Source organism: Rhinolophus ferrumequinum, chromosome 17 (genome assembly GCF_004115265.2).
Source record: "Rhinolophus ferrumequinum isolate MPI-CBG mRhiFer1 chromosome 17, mRhiFer1_v1.p, whole genome shotgun sequence".
NCBI lineage: Eukaryota > Metazoa > Chordata > Mammalia > Chiroptera > Rhinolophidae > Rhinolophus > Rhinolophus ferrumequinum.
The window spans coordinates 31594429-31612403 of NC_046300.1; the positions used below are offsets into that span (position 1 = coordinate 31594429).

Here is a 17975-nt window from a genome sequence, read left to right on the forward strand (position 1 = left end):
TGTATAAAAATAAATAACTGAGAAATTTGTAACCCGCCCCCACCCTTCTTCATGGTATATATCTCTGGAAGTCTGTGTTTCCCATCATGGTGGGGGTGTTGCTCCATCAAATCTGCTCCTACATTTGCAGCTCACTGATAGAAAAAAGGCATGCTCTTGTGTTAACCTAGTATTATGTCTGCATGTTAGTAATAATGAATTATTAAGACCTTAGTATTATATTAGTAATCAACATCAGGGTCAACAAATTGGTTTTCCTTAACTGAGGTCCTGCACACAGACTGCCATGAAGGAAAATTAAGGATTGGAAACTGTTATTCAACTCGCCTAAAGCTAACTCCACAGGGGATGACAGTGCTTCTGGAATGTCACTGACAGGGCTTTATGTGAGCCATATACATTTTTTTCTTGGTCATATCATTAGTGTTATGGGCATTGGAGTCAGGACATCTCTGACTGACTTCCATGTCAGAAAGATGCTGGGGTCATTCCTAGAGAATGGCTTTGTAACACATGGGTATTTAGTCCCCTTATGGAGCCCACTTTAAGCCTGAGCTTGTCTGGAAGAGCCTGTGTAGATGTGTCCATTCTAAGACCTTCCTACCCTGTTTCCCCGAAAATAAGACCTAGCCAGACAATCAGCTCTAATGTGTCTTTTGGAGCATAAATTAATATAAGACCCGGTCTTATTTGACTATAAGACCACATATAATATATAATATAATATAATGTAATATAATACCAGGTATTATATTAATTTTTGCTCCAAAGGACACATTAGAGCTGATTGTCCAGCTTGGTCTTATTTTTGGGGAGACAGGTTAGGCATTCATTTTAATTTTAGAAAGTTGCAGATTATTAAGATTAAACTGGAATTTGGGACTCTCTTTAATGATTCTGGAGTCCCTGAACCAAGCCACCAGGTAGCAGTTCCTTTAGATTGAATAACCATGAGACCAAGTTAGGTCCTTCCCAGGTGTTGTGAGGAGAGGGGTGACATTACCTCAGCTACTTCAGGGTCCCCCTTAATACAAGACTATCCCAGTGGCTCCAAACACCGTTGGCATGGGGCAGCCAGTGCCATTTTATAGTTGTTGCTTTGGTAGTGAGAAATGTTACCAGCAGCTCTATTTTTTCTTCTATGTGAGAGAACCATATGAGAACCCTATCTTTGATGGTAAATATGGCAGAAAATGTGCTTTAATTTATCTGCTGCTAAAATGTCCATTTGTATGAACTTGAAACAACTTTGCTCTCCATTTTACACATTGAAAGCACGTTGGCCCAGGGAGCCTGCCCCATCAGAGGAATCCATCTGACAGTTGTTTGTGTCTTACTTCCTTCTCCTATGGGTTTTATTCTCCCTTTAGTCTCTTTCATTTCTCCCTCTCCAAGAGAGATAAAGGTCTTAGATTCAGTCTGGGAATTCCATAAGAAGATCTGTACCCCTGATCTGGGTCTCCCCTCGGTTCCTCTTCTAACACATGCTTAATCTCAGAATTGAAAGGCTGCTTGAAGGGTTGGACCATTGCTTTCCCATGGGGTTGTTTCAAAATAATTAATAAAGTTAAGTTCTCATTCCCTTCATTGTACTATGTTTCTTTTGTTACGACAAAAGGGGTTAATTGGAATTCCTGGCAGGAAGGGAGACAAAGGAAGCCCGGGGCATAAAGGACCTCAGGTGAGTGACTGAGAAATGTTACTGTCAATTGTTTTCAACCTTTAGTCTCCTCTTACTTCAAACACAACTTCATCTATAGTTTACTTTATATTATCGACATAAGGAATATTTCATTTTTGGATTAACTTGGGACAAATTTGGGACACATGTTTAGCACAGCTCAGATTCCTCGTACATAACTTAAGCACCCCTTTCCCCTTCACTGGGGTTTACTTAGGAAGCACAGACCCATTTCATCAGCCTGAAGAAAGCAGTTGGAAGAACACAAATCTTGCTGACTCCTGATCATTTCAAAACCTGATACCTTATTCTGGGTTTTTAATTTTTAAAAATTAACGGTGCCATGCCCATCTCCATTGACGGCCGATATTTTAAAATTGTCTCTACAAAGATCCCTCACTACCCAAATTTATTTAATTCCCAAGTTCATCTTTGAATTCGCCATCTGAATCCATTCGGTTCCCGAGTTTCTGAATGTGAGGGATGAGAATTTGGATGGTGAGGGATTCATATGAAAAATGTTCCAAAGCTATTCAGTTCTCCAGCTCAGCTGTTGAGAGTTCAGAAGGTGAGGGATACCTGTGTTTGCTGAGTTACTTTCCTACCATGTTTGTGAAAGACATTTTTACCCATTTTCAGGTTGGGAAACTGAAACACATCCTATACACTGTTTTGTATGTGTGCATGGTGCAGTGCACAGAAGTGCCAACGACAGCAAAGTATCTTGTTCTAGCAAAATCTGTGCATTACAACAACAAATTTGCCACATTCAGCAATAATGTGTGTCGAGTCAAGGGTGCCATTTCCATTTCTCTCTAATGCTCCCTGGGGACAGTGGCATCTCTGCAGATGAAGACTTGTGGTCCTCTAATCAGGACTGTAGCCAGAGTCACCTGATTTCAGCCCAGATGTCTCTCTTCTTTGGGTGGCTGGGTTTCTTATTAAGGAGGCCCCTCCAGTTGTTAGAAATGACATGAAGAAAAGCAGATCTAATCTAAATGGTCTTCTAAGAATTTCTGCAGCACCAACATTTCCATTTCCCATTTTCTTTCAGGGTTCTCCTGGGCCAATGGGAACCAAGGGGAGTGTTGGAAGACCTGGACTCTTGGGGAAAAAAGTAAATGTCACTTTTTACAGATTTCAAATACTGAGAGAAACAAAGTTCTTTCATTCTTTTCATGATTTTCATGTTAATTCCTCACGATTGAATCCAGTCACCATCACCCACTTACCAGCTTTCTGCTAATACATTCTTTTCCTTTCATTGAGAGATAACTGCTTACCTCCCCATGAAACTGCCCCATTTCACTAGAAGAGATGCAGTGATCTCACACATCATGAAACAACTCTGAAAAATCTCCTCAACATCCCGATTTCCTGAATGCATGAATGCACATGGTGAATGAGTTGGGCAGAGAGTAGGGGGTGTCAGAACTCAAATCTGTTTATGCATGTAGTTCTCTAACTCAGCCTACCTTCTCTGAGGTGGCTCTGTTGGAGATTGTCAGAAAGCAAACTACTGGCCTATTCAGAATCTCATCCCCCTGAATAAAACCTTTCATTAGCTGCCTCCCCCAGGACCAGCCTGAGGGGCCTGGGACCTGTGCCGTCATGCAGGGGGCCTAGCTTAGGGGGGCCCTATGCTTGGTTTAATGCTCTCCTGTCACCATCTTGAAATCTTAATATTTGAGCAGGGGCCTGTGCTTGCATTTGACACTGAGCCCCACAAATTATGGAGCCAGTCTTCACTTCCCCATGACCCTCAGGAAATTCTCCAGACTTTAAAGTAGCCTAGAAGACCTTTTATAGTTTGACCCTGTTTAATTCTAAGGCTTCATAGCTCCTCTCCCTCCTGCATGCCTGCCTCAGGCTTCTCACCAATGCCTTCCTTCCACCTGGATCATTCTCGCTCCTCCCTTGATCCTTCTTCCAGCTCAGTCAACTCATCCTTGAAGCCTCAGCATCCATGTTCTTTTTTTTTTCAGGTAGCCAGCCTCCCAGCCCCACCAAAACTAATTTAAATTCCTCCTTGTTTTGTGGCCAGAGCACCCTGAACTTTATCACACAGGTTTAGAATCGTCTAATTGTCTTTTCAACCAGAACCACACCTATCATGTGCAACAATTTATTTTCCACGACAATAAATAATTGTTGGGTGGGCAAATGAACAACTTTCCCCTCTTTGCCTTCTCCTTCTGTCCTTCTCTAACACTAGGAAAGCAGTACTAGAGTCTAGCCCTGGGTGTGCTGATGTTTTCTGCTTGCCTTTGGGAAAATCACTGTTTGTTTCTTACACCCCCATCTCCCTACTGAGTATTGAACCCTCACTGAAAATGCTAAGTCTCCCCATCTAATAGACGGAACTTCATATGGTAGGAGATATGCCTGATTTCTACCAATCTGAAGCTCTTCTTGTCTCATTTACTAGGGAGAACCTGGCATTCCTGGAGATCCTGGGCCAGTGGGGCAAGCTGGACAGCGAGGAAGACAGGTATGAGGTTTCCGGACCCTTACCCTTTCCCAGCTCCGTGTTCAGTTCTGAGGTCAAGAGAAGGAGGCTGACATCATCAACCTAAGCACATGGGGTAATGCAGGTATTTCAACACCTCCTAGGAAGATGTGGGACCACTTCCCCACCCCACGCAGCTTTCATTTTATAGCTAGTCTGTTAAAGTGAGGGAGAACAGCAAGAGAGAAAGGGGGCATGCAGAGAGGATATAGAGGGCATTTCAATATTTTAACAACTAATATGGCCATAGAGACACATGTTGGTTGAAAAACAGCACCACTTGTTTCTCTCCCTGTCTTACAAAATTCTAGGGCAACAACAAGAAGAGAATAGGGCCAAGAAGTGGGGCATCTGTTCTAGTGGCTCTGGCTGTACCAGGATCTCAGTCTATGGAGCAGCCAGCATAGGAACAATTTTTAAAACTCCTTTTTAAAAATAATGTTTATTACAATTGTTATGCATAGATATTATAGAGAACTTACCAAGCACAAAGGATGGGAAATGGGGAAGAAAAAAATTACGTATGTACCTTAGTTCATTTGACCAATCTCTTAATATTGGACATTTAGTTTGTTTTTAATTTTCACTGTCATGTAGCACAGAAATGAACATTCTTGTACCTAATTAAAATTTTTGAACAAAACTATATTTCATTTCTACATAGAAAGTTCTAGAAATAGAAATAGATTATGTACACATTTAATTAAGGCTTGAGCTCTATTGCAAAGTTCCCTTAAGAAAATTCAAATGAAAAAAAAAAAAGAAAATTCAAATGAGATGTGCAAATATATGTACCCATGTGTTACTCAGGAGCATGCTTGCTTCTGGGCATCCATACCAACAAGGGATATTACCGCTTTCTTATTTTTATCTTTACCAATTTTATTGACCAAAAAATGGTATCTCATTAGTGTTTCAAATTGCATTTCTTTGGTTACTAATGAGGATGACATTTTTCTACATGTCTATTGGCCATTTATAATTTTTTTTTTTTATGGGGGAGGAATTCCTCACCCATGTCCTTTAGACCAGCTCCTCATTTTCCAGGCAAGTAGCAGCCACTGACTCCATAAGTCATGAATGACCATCCCTCTGCCTCTTGCAGTGTTTGTAGAGCACAGCTGGCCAAAGAAGTACCAGGGCACTTACCAGGAAGTGAGCAAAACCCAACTATAAGCATGTTCCCAGTGTTCAAGGTCATTGATTAGGCCCCCTCCGCCTAGACATCCTTAGTGCTTCTCCCTTGACATTATCATCTCCCCAGTACAGATGACAATTAATTTTGAGTTTTAAGAAATTGAAATGAACTGATGTGTTCACAGGGAGATTATGGCATCCCAGGCTATGGTCATATAGGACGAAAAGGAGTAAAGGTAAATATGGAAAACAATTATTTCTTTAATTGATGAATCAAACCTAAGTAATACAAGAAAAAAATTGATCATATTGCAGAAGTGGTGTGTTGATTTATTCATGTTCTCTGCTGAAAATTATAGGGCTCACGAGGATACTCTGGAGATATGGGGCAAAAGGTATGGTGCACGTGACCTTCTTTTGAAATTACCATGACTCAATTCTCTCTACTTGAGAATTGAGATAAGCTTATAGATCTCAATGAAACAAACAAACAAAACAAGGCAGTTGTTTTGCCTGGGTTTCAGGAAAAAAGGACCATACTTAACTCTTATGAATCTTTAAAGTGGAAAAGGTTGTCCTACCTTTCATTGCTTGATGTTTCTTATCCTGAAACGCCAACTTTAGGTATCCGCTCAAGTTTAGTCCTTTGTCCTCTTCTTGATTTCTCTGCCTCGGTGATAGCATTCAAAACTTTTGGCTTCACCTATTGCTATTTGTCCTTCATTTTAGTGGCCTTTATTTCCTCTCACCTGAAAGATTACAATATGATTCTCATTGGTCTCCTACTTCCAACTTCTCCCTGCTTCAGTTAATCCCTAACACTAGTGTCAATTGATTTTTCCCCAAAGTATAGCCTAATTATGTTACTCTCCTGATCAGACATCTTCCAGAATATGACCTCATCACCTACCAGACTGAAATTCATCTCCATGCTCTAGAACCAGACAGACCTTTCATTTCAATCAGAGTAGCTCTTGTTATATCTGTTTTATACACCAGAATCGTGTAATAAGATTGCACTTTGTAAGTTATATAAATGTCTAATCACTATGTTATACACCTGAAACTAATATACTATTGTATGTCAACTGTTATTGAAAAATAAAAATAAAAAAACATTTAAAGAAAATGTCCTGTCTCAAAGAGTGTGTTCAATATAGTTGAGGCTCAAAATAAAATTCAAAATATGGGTTAAAAAATAATGTCTAATTAAACAAAGGAAATCAACGACAGGAAAATAGCCAATATTTGAATCCTTCAAAAAGTACATTTTTTTTTTAAGTGCTTTTAATTGATGAATTACCAAAAGAGATTCTTTCTTTAGGCAGAGAAGGGTGCAAGAAAGGGCTATGTAAGTAACTGTTAGGATAAGAGTTCTCCTTGTAGAGGACTAAACTTCTAATTTATTTATAAAGGGAGAAAATTAGCATATTCAATTTAGGGATCAATATGAAATTAACATTGATAAATAACTGCTAAAATTAGTTTCCCACCAAAGTCAGAATAAATGATTTTTACCTTCAACTTTTTCAGAAATGATTCATAAATTTAGGAAGCAATTCATTATTTAGTATTTTATGTAGTCAATACTCCATATGTTCTCCCTGATTTTCAAGCATTTTTCTTTGGATATTTTTAGTAACTGGTTGGATAGCCATTACATTGATATTTATACACAAATATTTGTATTCTTAGAAAATTAAAAGTATTTTGTAGAATATCTAAGTGTAATAATAACTTAATTCCAAAAGATAGATGACTTTTAGTGTTTAATATATAGTATATTTATAAGATGAATTCGGTTTTGGATTGGAGAGAATTATTTTTATTCTTTCATAGCAAATATTTTAACGTTTGATTAAACATTGATTTCTTATATCTGAATCTTCAGGGTGAAGTTGGCAATCCTGGAATTCCTGGGGGGCCTGGATCCAAAGGATTTAGGGGACTAACAGTAAGTGGCCTTTAATTCCAGAAATAATACCTGTTTCTTTGGAAGACTCCGGCTTTTAGGTTGTAATCATAAATATGGATTATAGATTCAATCCAAGGGCATCAGAAATGTCACTTCCCAGCAGAGTGACCTTCAATACATCGTTTCAGGGTCTCTATTTCTATAACATGAGAGTTGAACTTAGTGATACTAGAGGTCATTTTCAGCTCTGAAAGTCTATGGCTCCATGACTCCGAGCTATTATATTATAATGTTATTATATTACAAAGACTTACAAATTGATAATTGGCTGTTCTAAGGGCTGTCAGTGCTTTCCAGTCCTTCCTAAGGCACATATTAAAGCTCAGCATGTTAATCCCGTGAGTGAAAATGGAACTGGCATCTTTCCACTGTGTCCCTGAGGATTTTCTGACAATCCCACTACCTATAACCAAGGTCATCTGGGGTATTTATTTTAAGGAAGACTGTTGAGATCTCCTAATTAGCAAATTAGCAAAGGGCAGAGTAGAATGTTATACTTATTTAAAAACAAAATGCTGAGAGAAACACCTTTTCATTTTGATGTTTGAATGTAATATCAGTAGTCACTATCAGTGTGAAAGAGATGCAATTAATTCAACAGATACTTTCCATCTGGCTGGATAAATTTCATTAGTATCCATATCCATCAACTTGAGGTATGGGAATGACACAGCCCACCCATGTCTTCTTATGCATGTGGGCAATTATTTTTTGTATTTGATCTGTTGCAGATGGGAAATTTTTTATTAGATCTCTGTGTGCCCTAGTATATTTGCTTTTTTTAAGCGCCAACCTAGCTATGACACTAATTTAGATTTAAATGCACTGCCAGTACCAGAGCAAAGTGTGTCTCTATATGAAGAGGCTAAAAGGAAAATGAATGTTTACCAATAATTACGAATGGCTATTTATAATACAAGTAAAGAATGTACTTGACTTGAATTAATAGTTGCTTTCTTTAGAAAAATATTTAAAATTATAAATCCTCATTAAAACTGAGGTAGTCCCATGGATAGACGAGGTGAAATGTAACACATTTTTCTATCTGCAGCTCACTGTAGGTTTGAAAGGAATAAAGGGATCTCTAGGACCCCCGGGCCCTCCTGGACGGAGAGTGAGTATACCCATGATAACTAAGTCAGGCACCGAATACCAGTTTCTAGGATGTTCAATGGACAGGGCATAGAATTAAAGTCAGAAGCACTGGGTTCAAGTCTAGATTCTGCTTTTTACTAGCTGTGGGCTCTTGGGCCAGTCACTGAATCTTTCAGTGAACCCCAAAATAGGGATGACATATCCTGTGCTAACCACTTCAACAGGTAGCTATGAGGATCTGATAATCCAAAGTGACCACTCTTTGTAAACTCTGAAGTTCAATGCAAATATTAGCTGTTACTGTTATTTTGTACTCAAGTTTTTAAATAGGAAGGGGATTGCATAAGTTTAATAAAGGTGTCCTGGCAAAGTTCTATCATACTAGTCAATTGTTTCCCAAAACCATTGTTGTTGGCTTCCTACCCTCAAAATTTAGATCTAGAGAGATTTGGAAATATAACTGAAGCTTTCCACTATGATTCCATTACAGGAGAAATGTCACGTCTGAAAGCATTCCCAGGCAGTCAGGCATATCTCCCTCTGATGAAATATCCACCTCTCTATTTTAGTGCCTCTCATGTGATTGTAATGATTTATTTACATGTCTCTGTCCCTTAGTGAGCACAGTCAGGTAAGAACTAAATGTTACCAGCACCTGTGTTTTGCGTAGGGGGTGCAGGCAGCATTGTGTAAGAAGTGGAGAAACCATTTATATTGTTTTATGCCCTGTGAATATTTCCTGACTACCTGGAGGCGTTCTTGAACGTGGGACTTTATAAAGAACACAGAAAATGTGGTTGTTTTGTGAAGACTGAATCCATAGTAAAATGAGAATCAACGACCTATAACAGATACTCTGATACAATCTTTTCTTTCTTTCGCATTAAGGAACTGGTAAATATCCTTAGTCTTGTGGGTGAGAATCTAGCCTCTGAGCCAACCTGGATTTATCTCCTGTCCAAATTCTCTCATTTGGTGGGAGGTCCCATATCTTCCTGACCTTGTGCTTGGCCCTGCTGAGCTTGTAGAATGTGGCTTCTTTATCTCAGGCTCTTGATCTTAGCCTCTGCTTAAAAACTTGCTCAACATTACTCTTTAGTCTTTTAAGGACATACTCTCTGCAGTTCTGATTCTCTGTAAGATGGAGGTTGCCTATTCTATTTATTGGCCAGAAACTGTTCGTCTCTCTGTTTATGTGGCTGTACATTATTTTCTGTTTTCTGTCACAACTTGTAAAGGAAAAGATGTGATTCAGCATCATTTAGTGAGATGCATGATTTCCTGATTTGGGTCAGGAAGAAACTATTCCCTCATGGGTGGCATCGTGGATGCCCCAATAGTTCTGTTTAATACCAGCAGCACACAGAGGGACACCTCAGCATTCAGCAGACATTTAACTGAATATTGGAGGAATGGATGTACAGACGACCCAGTTGATATTTGAAAAAAAGATTCTTGCACTGACATGGTTGAGCAACTGGGGTGCCAGTGAAATTGTGCTAGTATGAACATGTAATAACATTTTCTAAAGCCAGCATCCTACCATTCATCAGTTGCCCAAAGGGATCCATGTGTACAAACATTTTCAGAACCAACTGCCAAGGAGAAGCCTGTTCCTGATAAAAAGAAGTAAGAATGGGGAACGGAGAAAAGCTTAAGCTGTCAAGAAAGGAGGACTGCCTTTTTTTCAGGAACTCACCTTGATTAATCTCACTCAATTACTGTGCTCCTTTGTTCCATAACTTCTCAGCATGTCTGAGCTGAGTGTGTATGCTATTCTTTTATATAATGCTCATTTTACTACATAATTGTCTTTGGTTATGTCACAAATGTAGAGGTTGTATGTTGCCACCTGCATTTTAAACTCCTTGATTTGTAGTATGCCTATATCTCTGAATTCTCAATAAATTATTCTCTTTTGTGCTGTGCTTTGGGAAGTCTGCTGTTTACAATTTTAACTTTTCTAAGGAGAATTGCCTTCTAGGTGTCACATCTTTAGTACAAATAGCTTTAAGAAATACTTTTGTGTCTTTACTTCCTCTTACCCTGGATAAATAATTCAGTTCACTCAGGACAGACATTAACTGAATTGATCTAACATGGAAAAAGGTTTATAGTCCTGATTTAAGTGGGGAGAGCTTGATAATCCACCAGTTCAGAAATATTTTAGTTGCACACTGCCAGCTGTGCTTTTTAAGAATTAGGTTTGTTTTTTACCCTTTGCTTTTGTTTTGACATTCAAGACTACAATTCACGTACCAATAACTTGCTCTGATTTTGTTCCCCTAGGGCCCTAAAGGCATGGCAGGAGAGCCTGAATATTCTGTATGTATCTCCTTATTCATGAAAGAAAACCCAACCAGTCCACTGGCCAATAAATATGGCCACTCGGAGGTCACTGTGCTCATGTTCCTCTTCTCTCTCTCTCTTTTTATTTGCAGCAATGTGATCTGATCAAGTTCATGCGAGACCATAGTCGTGAGTATCTGTGTTATGGAGCAGCGGCGTGAGTGGTTGGTGAGGGCATGTAGGATGGAGGCAGTGTAGGTATGAGGAATCAGTAGGCCGACTTCACTGGTAGAGAGGGCAGATGTCTTCTGCACTAGGCTTGTTATGGGGGCCATCAAAGGTGGGTGGGGGGCAGAAGGGGTATAAGTAATTGATGCAGTACCTTAACTTAGCTCATGAGGTGCTGTTCATACTGCGAGAGGAAACATGCCCATGGGAAGCAATTAGAGACCAACTCAAATGGTGTGTGAATTAGATCACACTAGTATAACGACTATGTACAAAGGCCTGAGAAAGCATGCTGTTACAGGGGTGAACAGGGAGTTTGGGGTCAGTTGATTATTAGTTAGTGAAGTCTTCTTGGATGGGAGTAATTGAATCTGGCTATGGGGAAATGATGGGGAGTGGCAAGATAATAATTTCAGCAAAAGAATAAAGCAGAAGGCAACAAATAGAGAGGTTGTTTTTCATTATAAGGAAGGGGAAAATGAGGTAGAAAACACCCAGTGATCTCACTTCTGAAAATTTATCCTCAGGAAATAAAGCAGAACAAGGAAAAAATTATAGATACTGATGATTATTGAAATATTCATTAGAGCAAAATAACTATACATTTAGAGTCTTTAAACTTATAGAATAATTAGGTTGTGGTACATCATCTGATAAAGACAGCCAGAATATGAAAAATATTGCCATTAAAAAGCAAAAAATTAACTTGGATCCTCATTTTCACACACACACACACACACACACACACACATATCTATCTATCTATATCTATATCTATCTATCTATCTATCAGAGATGAAGGTAGAAAATTGTAACAACTTTTGGGTGATTTTAGGTGATTTGCCTTTTTTCATATTTGCATTATGTTTGTAATAATGCTTATACAATCACAGTCAGATGAATGTAAAATGAGAACATCAGAGAGAATTTACTGAAGGATTTGGGATGAAAATGTAGTCACTGAAAGCATGTGACAAGGACAGAACAACAACTAAAACAAGTTCAAAATTACTGTAAGGCTAGACGCGGAGAAGCTTAGTAACACTGTGGGTCAGGAGACAGAGAAGGGGTTGTGAAAGGAAATCAATTGGTAGGAAGACGTGATGACTGTAAACTTTTTAGAGGCAGAAGAATGGTGTGTAGGCCCCAAATTGAAACAATACAGCCAGCTGATGAAATGCGGCTATAAAAAGGTGAGGATCAGGAAAGGAGACTCAGATGTTGAAGTCACTCAAATACTTGTGGTCCTTAGAGCCACATGGATGGGTGAGGTTACCAAGGATGTAAAACTAGAGAGACAGAGACAGAACCCCAAGGGATGAGCCCAGGAAGCAAAAGGATTGGGGCCCAAGGACAGAAAATGGCATCGTAGCAATGAGGAATTCCTGCCAAATGTAGGCAAGTTGAAAAACAGGAAGAAGCTAGTGGAGAGAGGATTCAAAAGGAAGGAACCTTGTGAAAGACATTGCTTGAGAGTTAGAAAGGCTCCAGCACAAGGAGGATGTGAGAACCAGGCCTGGGGCCACAGGGAGGTGACAAAGGGAGAGCCACTGGAGGGGACATGAATGTGTGATCATCCTCCCTCAAGATGTTGCTGGTCTTCTCAGCAAAATAAAATGATGTCTTCCCAAGGAACACCAAAGGAGGTGGAAGGGGCTGGGGAGGTAAATACCAGCCCTTGTAGGGCTTGGGTTTTTGAAGACAGTTTTCCAATAGTCAATGAAAGGAGTTAGCCAGAAAATTAAGGGGCTAGGGGGAGTATGGGCGGTTCTATAACCAGACTGGGTGCTGATCCGTGAGCATGGAATTCTGGAATTTGGATCTTAGATGAGGATTTTGGTGACAGGCCTTTAGAGCTAATTCAAATGGCCTCACTTCATAGATGAGATCATCGAGGTCCTGCAAGGTTGGACACCTGGTCTAACATGTCTGCTCTTCAGTCCTGCAGCAGCTCTCTGCCACACAGGAATGAGGGCCCAGGTCTTGAACGGGTGGCTGGGACCCTACCCCCAGAACCAAATAAGAGATCTAGGAGGCTGGGGAGAATGGTGAGAGGAAGGTGGTCGAGAACAAAACAGGAGGACCCAAATTATTAAAGTTTTGGAGGGAGAGGTATAAGCAAAGAGGATTTTTTTAGGAAAAATAAATTTAAAAAGAAACACACTACAAGAGGTTAACTCATTTGCTCAAAGTCACCCAGCTTTACTAGATTTAAACCCAGAGAGGTGTGTCTATTTCCAGAGCCTGTGCTGGGTTAGAGGTTGACAAATAAAAAAGTTCTCTGTCAGAAAAAAAGGGATCTGTTTCAGGCCTTGAGATGCAGCGGAAGCTGTGGGTTATGTGTGCTGTCTGCTGGCACAGGCGAAAGACAAAAGATGTTAACAGGGTTGGTGTGAGGGAAACATGCTCTGTGGGACAGCAGGATGAAGGACCAATTTGTTGTCAGTGCTAGTAAAATCTTTTATTATATTGCAGTGACTCATTTGCTTCCTAGGAATTGAGTAAAATGAACATGGAAATTGTCAGGCCTGTGCTTTCTTAAAGATTTACCGACATTTCCCCCCTCTTCATCTGACAGAGTAAATCACTTAGAGAAACCAGATGCTATTTTGCTCAGGAGAAATCTTTGGGGGGTTTCCCTCCTCTCTCTTGATACAGAGATCACTCAAATGTAGGAGCTATATTTTTCAGCCGAGACAAAATTCATTTGGAAATCCTCAGAGTTCTGCAGGAATAGAGAGGCTCCCAAGTTGTTCATCAGGGAAGAAAATAAAACCCCATATTTTAGCCTTGCCTCGCTGAATGAGTCTCAGAAGGCTATAAGCAGAGAGACAAAACAAATTGAATTTTAGCTATCTTGCCATTTAATCAGAGGCTCATCTATTCTGCTTCTAAGACAAGTGATCAGTGTTTCAGGTTTCCACCAAAATTCTGCTGAAGTTTGCTGGCCATGGCTCAAAAGGAGAAAGGGCCAAGAAGGTTCACCAATTAATAAAGTTCTGTGTATGTCTTCCTCAATCCTTCAACTTTGGCTTCCCAAATCTTAGACATTAGCCTCATGGGCACTTAGAGTCAAACAAAATATTGTTGAAATTTTGTTGTTTTGGATTATTTTCAGTCTGTGTTCCAAAATGTAACTGACTCTTTTCTCTCTCTTTCCTTTTCATAGCTTGTTGGGAAGGTGAGTAGTCTTATTACACCGTGTTTCTTGCTGAAATAATTACTGTGTTCTGACAAGACCAATTTGAAAGAAAGTCTCGCGCCCATGGGAAAAAAGGACGTCTTCCTTCTATGCAGACACTTCTGTCTTTTGATTTTGACTGTAATGGTCAATGCCATGTTTCTACCTGATTGTAGAATGGTGACCACCCCCCACCCCCAGCCTCCATCCCCTTCACACTATTGTTCTTTCTAGGTCTTGTCACAGTTTGTAACTCAGTTTCTTCACAGAGTAGGCCCTGTGTTGTTGGGGCATTCAGTGACAGAGCTCTCTGACCACATTCTGTTGCTCTGTCTGCCGCTGGACCCTGTAGACACCAGCTTCGTGCATGGGCGATGTTTCCTTTCCTTCCTCTCACCCACATTTACACCTTCCATCTCACCAAGTGCCCATACTTGTCAACCTGACTCTGCAATAGTCTTCTCCGGGCCTAGACTGCAATCGGTATTGCATGGTGTCTTAGATCCTTTGGATCACATTGCCACAGAAGCCAGTTATGTCAACATCAAGGGTTCCTGGTCTCCTAGCGGCCTGCTGAAGTAGACCTGCGGGGTCTGTGAGCGTATCCCAGGTGTATGGCACCATTCACTGGGATTCTGAAACAAAACAAAATGACTTTGTACATGTAAGTGCCCTATCAAACTTTGTGGATTTGAATTAAATCTACCAGGTACCCTCCTGGCCAGTAGGATAGAGAGGCTATGAAGTCTGCACTTTACATAGCCAAATATTAATACGCCATCTTTATGCAACACCTTTAAGCTAATAGAGCAGATTCCTTTCCTTCCTTTACATGTGGGATCCTCTAGTTCTAGAGCTGTATGGAACACTTGCATTTTTTAGACCTCAGTGTGAACCAGCCTCACTGGAGTGAGGGAGTGGGGAAAACTTTTGATCCGTTGAAATACCTTAATACTTTTGCTTTTCATTCTTGTAGAAAAGTGTCCAGTGTATCCAACAGAGCTGGTGTTTGCTCTGGATCAGTCCTACGGTAGCACAGAACAGAAATTTAACGAAACGAGGGACATCATCACTTCTATCATCAGTGACCTTACCATCAGGGAAAATAATTGCCCTGTGGGAGCAAGAGTTGTTGTGGTTTCCTATGACTCAGGCGCCAGCTACCTCATCCGGTGGTCCGACTACCACAGCAAGAAGCAACTCGTCCGGCTTCTTTCCCAAATAAAATATCAAATCCCTACAGAAGCACAGGACATTGGCAATGCGATGAGGTTTGTGGCCCGGAACGTTTTCAAGCGGACATATGCAGGAGCCAACGTGCGGAGAGTGGCTGTGTTTTTTAGCAATGGACAAGAAGCCAGTAGATCATCCGTCATCACGGCCACCATGGAGCTTAACGCCCTGGATATCAGTCCAGCAGTCTTTGCTGCTAATGAAAGGGTTTTCCTTAATGAGGCTTTTGGGGTAAGAATTTCCCTTGGCAACTTCTTCATTCTTAGGATAGTGTGGTACTGGCAGGATGGGAATAGTGGGGAGTAGGGGGAGATATGTGGCTTCTTGAGCATCTTTGCAGTTTTCACAGCTGTATCGTTGCCAGAGTCCATGAAATCTAATATCTAATAATAACAGCAATCAATACTAATAGCAGCCACATTTACTCAGTTCATGCAGTGTGCCAGACACTGTCCCTAGCACTGTATATGCATACTCATACATTGTCACAATCCTCTGAAGTCAGTGCAGTTGTTATCTCCATTTAAAAATCAGGAAACTGAGGCTCAGAGTTTGAGAGACCACCAATTTCGTACAGCTACTAAATGGCTAAGTCAACGTTCAAACTTAGGTCTGCCTGAGAGAAAGGGCTGTGACTGTGGTGCCCTTCCAGCCCTCTGCAGATCTGTTTCTCAAATCTGTCATCTGCTCACTGTATCTCATTGAAGAACTGGTCTTAACTTGTGACAGATGGAGTTTAGGGCATCTCTGAACCCCTAAGGTTGTGTATTACATTGATGTGTACGAACATTTTTCCCAAGAGAGGTTCCTTCCTTTTTTGGATGCACAGATTCTTGTGGGATCTATGCTTCCCTCTCTCTCCCCACAAAACTGAAGAACTTCTCCCTCCACTGTCCTACTATTTTTTGATATATTCAGATTATCCATGAAATACATGTTTGTGGAGCTGTGTGAAGGCATCATGTTGTCCAAGAGGTTATAAAGGTCTATTTTCATACAAATTACTCATATTTTTACTATAAAAAGAAAAACAAGCTCTCTATAACATGAAGAGAATCAATCTGCTTATAACACATCCAAGAATTTTTTAGAAATAGGAGCCGCAGGGAGAGTGACAATAGATCCTGACAGAAAGGACTGTAGGAAGTCAAAGTTTTTCTTCTAAAAATCATTACCCCCCCACCAGCATATTAGATAATTTATTTATTTGTTATGTTATGGTGTATGTCTCCTCACTAGAATGTAAGGCAGAGATTTTTATCTGCTTTGTTCATTTCTGTATCCCTCGCACCTAAAAAAAGTACCTATAGCATGGTAGGCATTCAATAAATATTTGTTGAATGAGTGACTGAATGAAGAACATGTGGTTTACTCCGATGAATAAACTTCCTTGATTTATCAAGGCAGCATTTCATCTTTACAAGGAGGAACCAACAAGGTCAAATACAAAATAACACTCACAGCATACAATTTCATAGAAAGTAGAGAGTAGGAATATAGTAAATACTTTCTAACCATAAGGCTGGAATGATTATAAATATTTCCAAATCCTCACTCAGCACTATATAGAAACATAGAAGGCGTGGCTTTCCTAACCCTTTAATTTCCCAAAGGAGAAAGAGAAAAAAACATGAGCATCTTTGTGAATTGAGCGATACCTTCATCAGTAACCTGGGAATGGAAGATTTCTTTCATTTTTAAAAAGCTTCTGCCTCATATGGTACCTCATACAGCAAATGCCCAATAAATAGCTATTGACTCACTGAATGAATGCTATCCATTGCCCATTTCAGTGAGTATTAAAGTGGAAAATGTAATCAAGAGACAGACAGTGCACTACCAAGAATTTTGAATAGACTTAGTGTCTTCTGTCTACTGCCTTATGAAATAGACTTTTAATTGAGATGTCCACTGGACATCTGATACTATAATCAGGGTATAAATAGTTGGGATTACTACTTAAAGAGGCCAAAGAAAACCTGTGAATGTAAAATTTCTGCAGGACCCAATTTCTTTTTCTTTTCTTTTCTTTTTTTTTTTTTGTGGAGAAATAATGTCTATTTTATTGATGAATGGTGCCATCCAGGAGACCGGGAAGCTCATGCTCAAAAGCCTGACCTCCTCAGTGGTGTGTAGGTTATAGATTACATAGAGTAAAATCACAAGACACTGTAGGTTATGGATTTGGGGTCATGTTGGGAGCTGATTGGTCAGAAGTGAGATAAGGGTAATGAATCATTTCTTTAGGTCTTGAAGACAGTACTGAGGTCTGTTCCAGAGTTCATCTGTCCAGTCTCCGGGGAAAGTAGCCAGGAGGTCGTTCCTAGGGCTCAGGAACTGAAACATAACTTAGGTCAAGATGCTATCAGCCTGCCAGAGGACTGGACTGTGTGACCATTAGTCAGGTCTGGGCTACGGTCTTCTGCTGCCTGGGGGGGATGCTGATTATCCGGGGGAAAGGCTAGGTCTCTGAGGGGCATAGAGAAATAGATGATTTCCAGAGCTAGGATTTAAAACTAAATTTAATCAAAGTCATAAGCACCCTTGGTTTCACTGAGTGACCTGGGGGACATGATTTGACCTCTGTGAGCCTCAGTTTCTTTATCTGTGTGGGGGTTCAGGACCCAATTTCAGAAGCTGATGTGTG

At 40.2% G+C, this 17975-nt stretch overlaps 1 protein-coding gene across 1 annotated transcript in view; it reads left to right on the forward strand.

The window, feature by feature from the left end:
- COL6A5 (collagen type VI alpha 5 chain) overlaps window positions 1–17975 on the forward strand; it is a 113834-nt gene that overhangs the window by 61306 nt on the left and 34553 nt on the right. Inside the window, 11 exon segments of the mRNA XM_033131493.1 lie at window positions 1619–1681; window positions 2736–2798; window positions 4110–4172; window positions 5513–5563; window positions 5687–5722; window positions 7219–7281; window positions 8354–8416; window positions 10687–10722; window positions 10839–10875; window positions 14084–14095; window positions 15072–15559. Coding sequence (XP_032987384.1) covers window positions 1619–1681; window positions 2736–2798; window positions 4110–4172; window positions 5513–5563; window positions 5687–5722; window positions 7219–7281; window positions 8354–8416; window positions 10687–10722; window positions 10839–10875; window positions 14084–14095; window positions 15072–15559 — 975 coding nt within the window.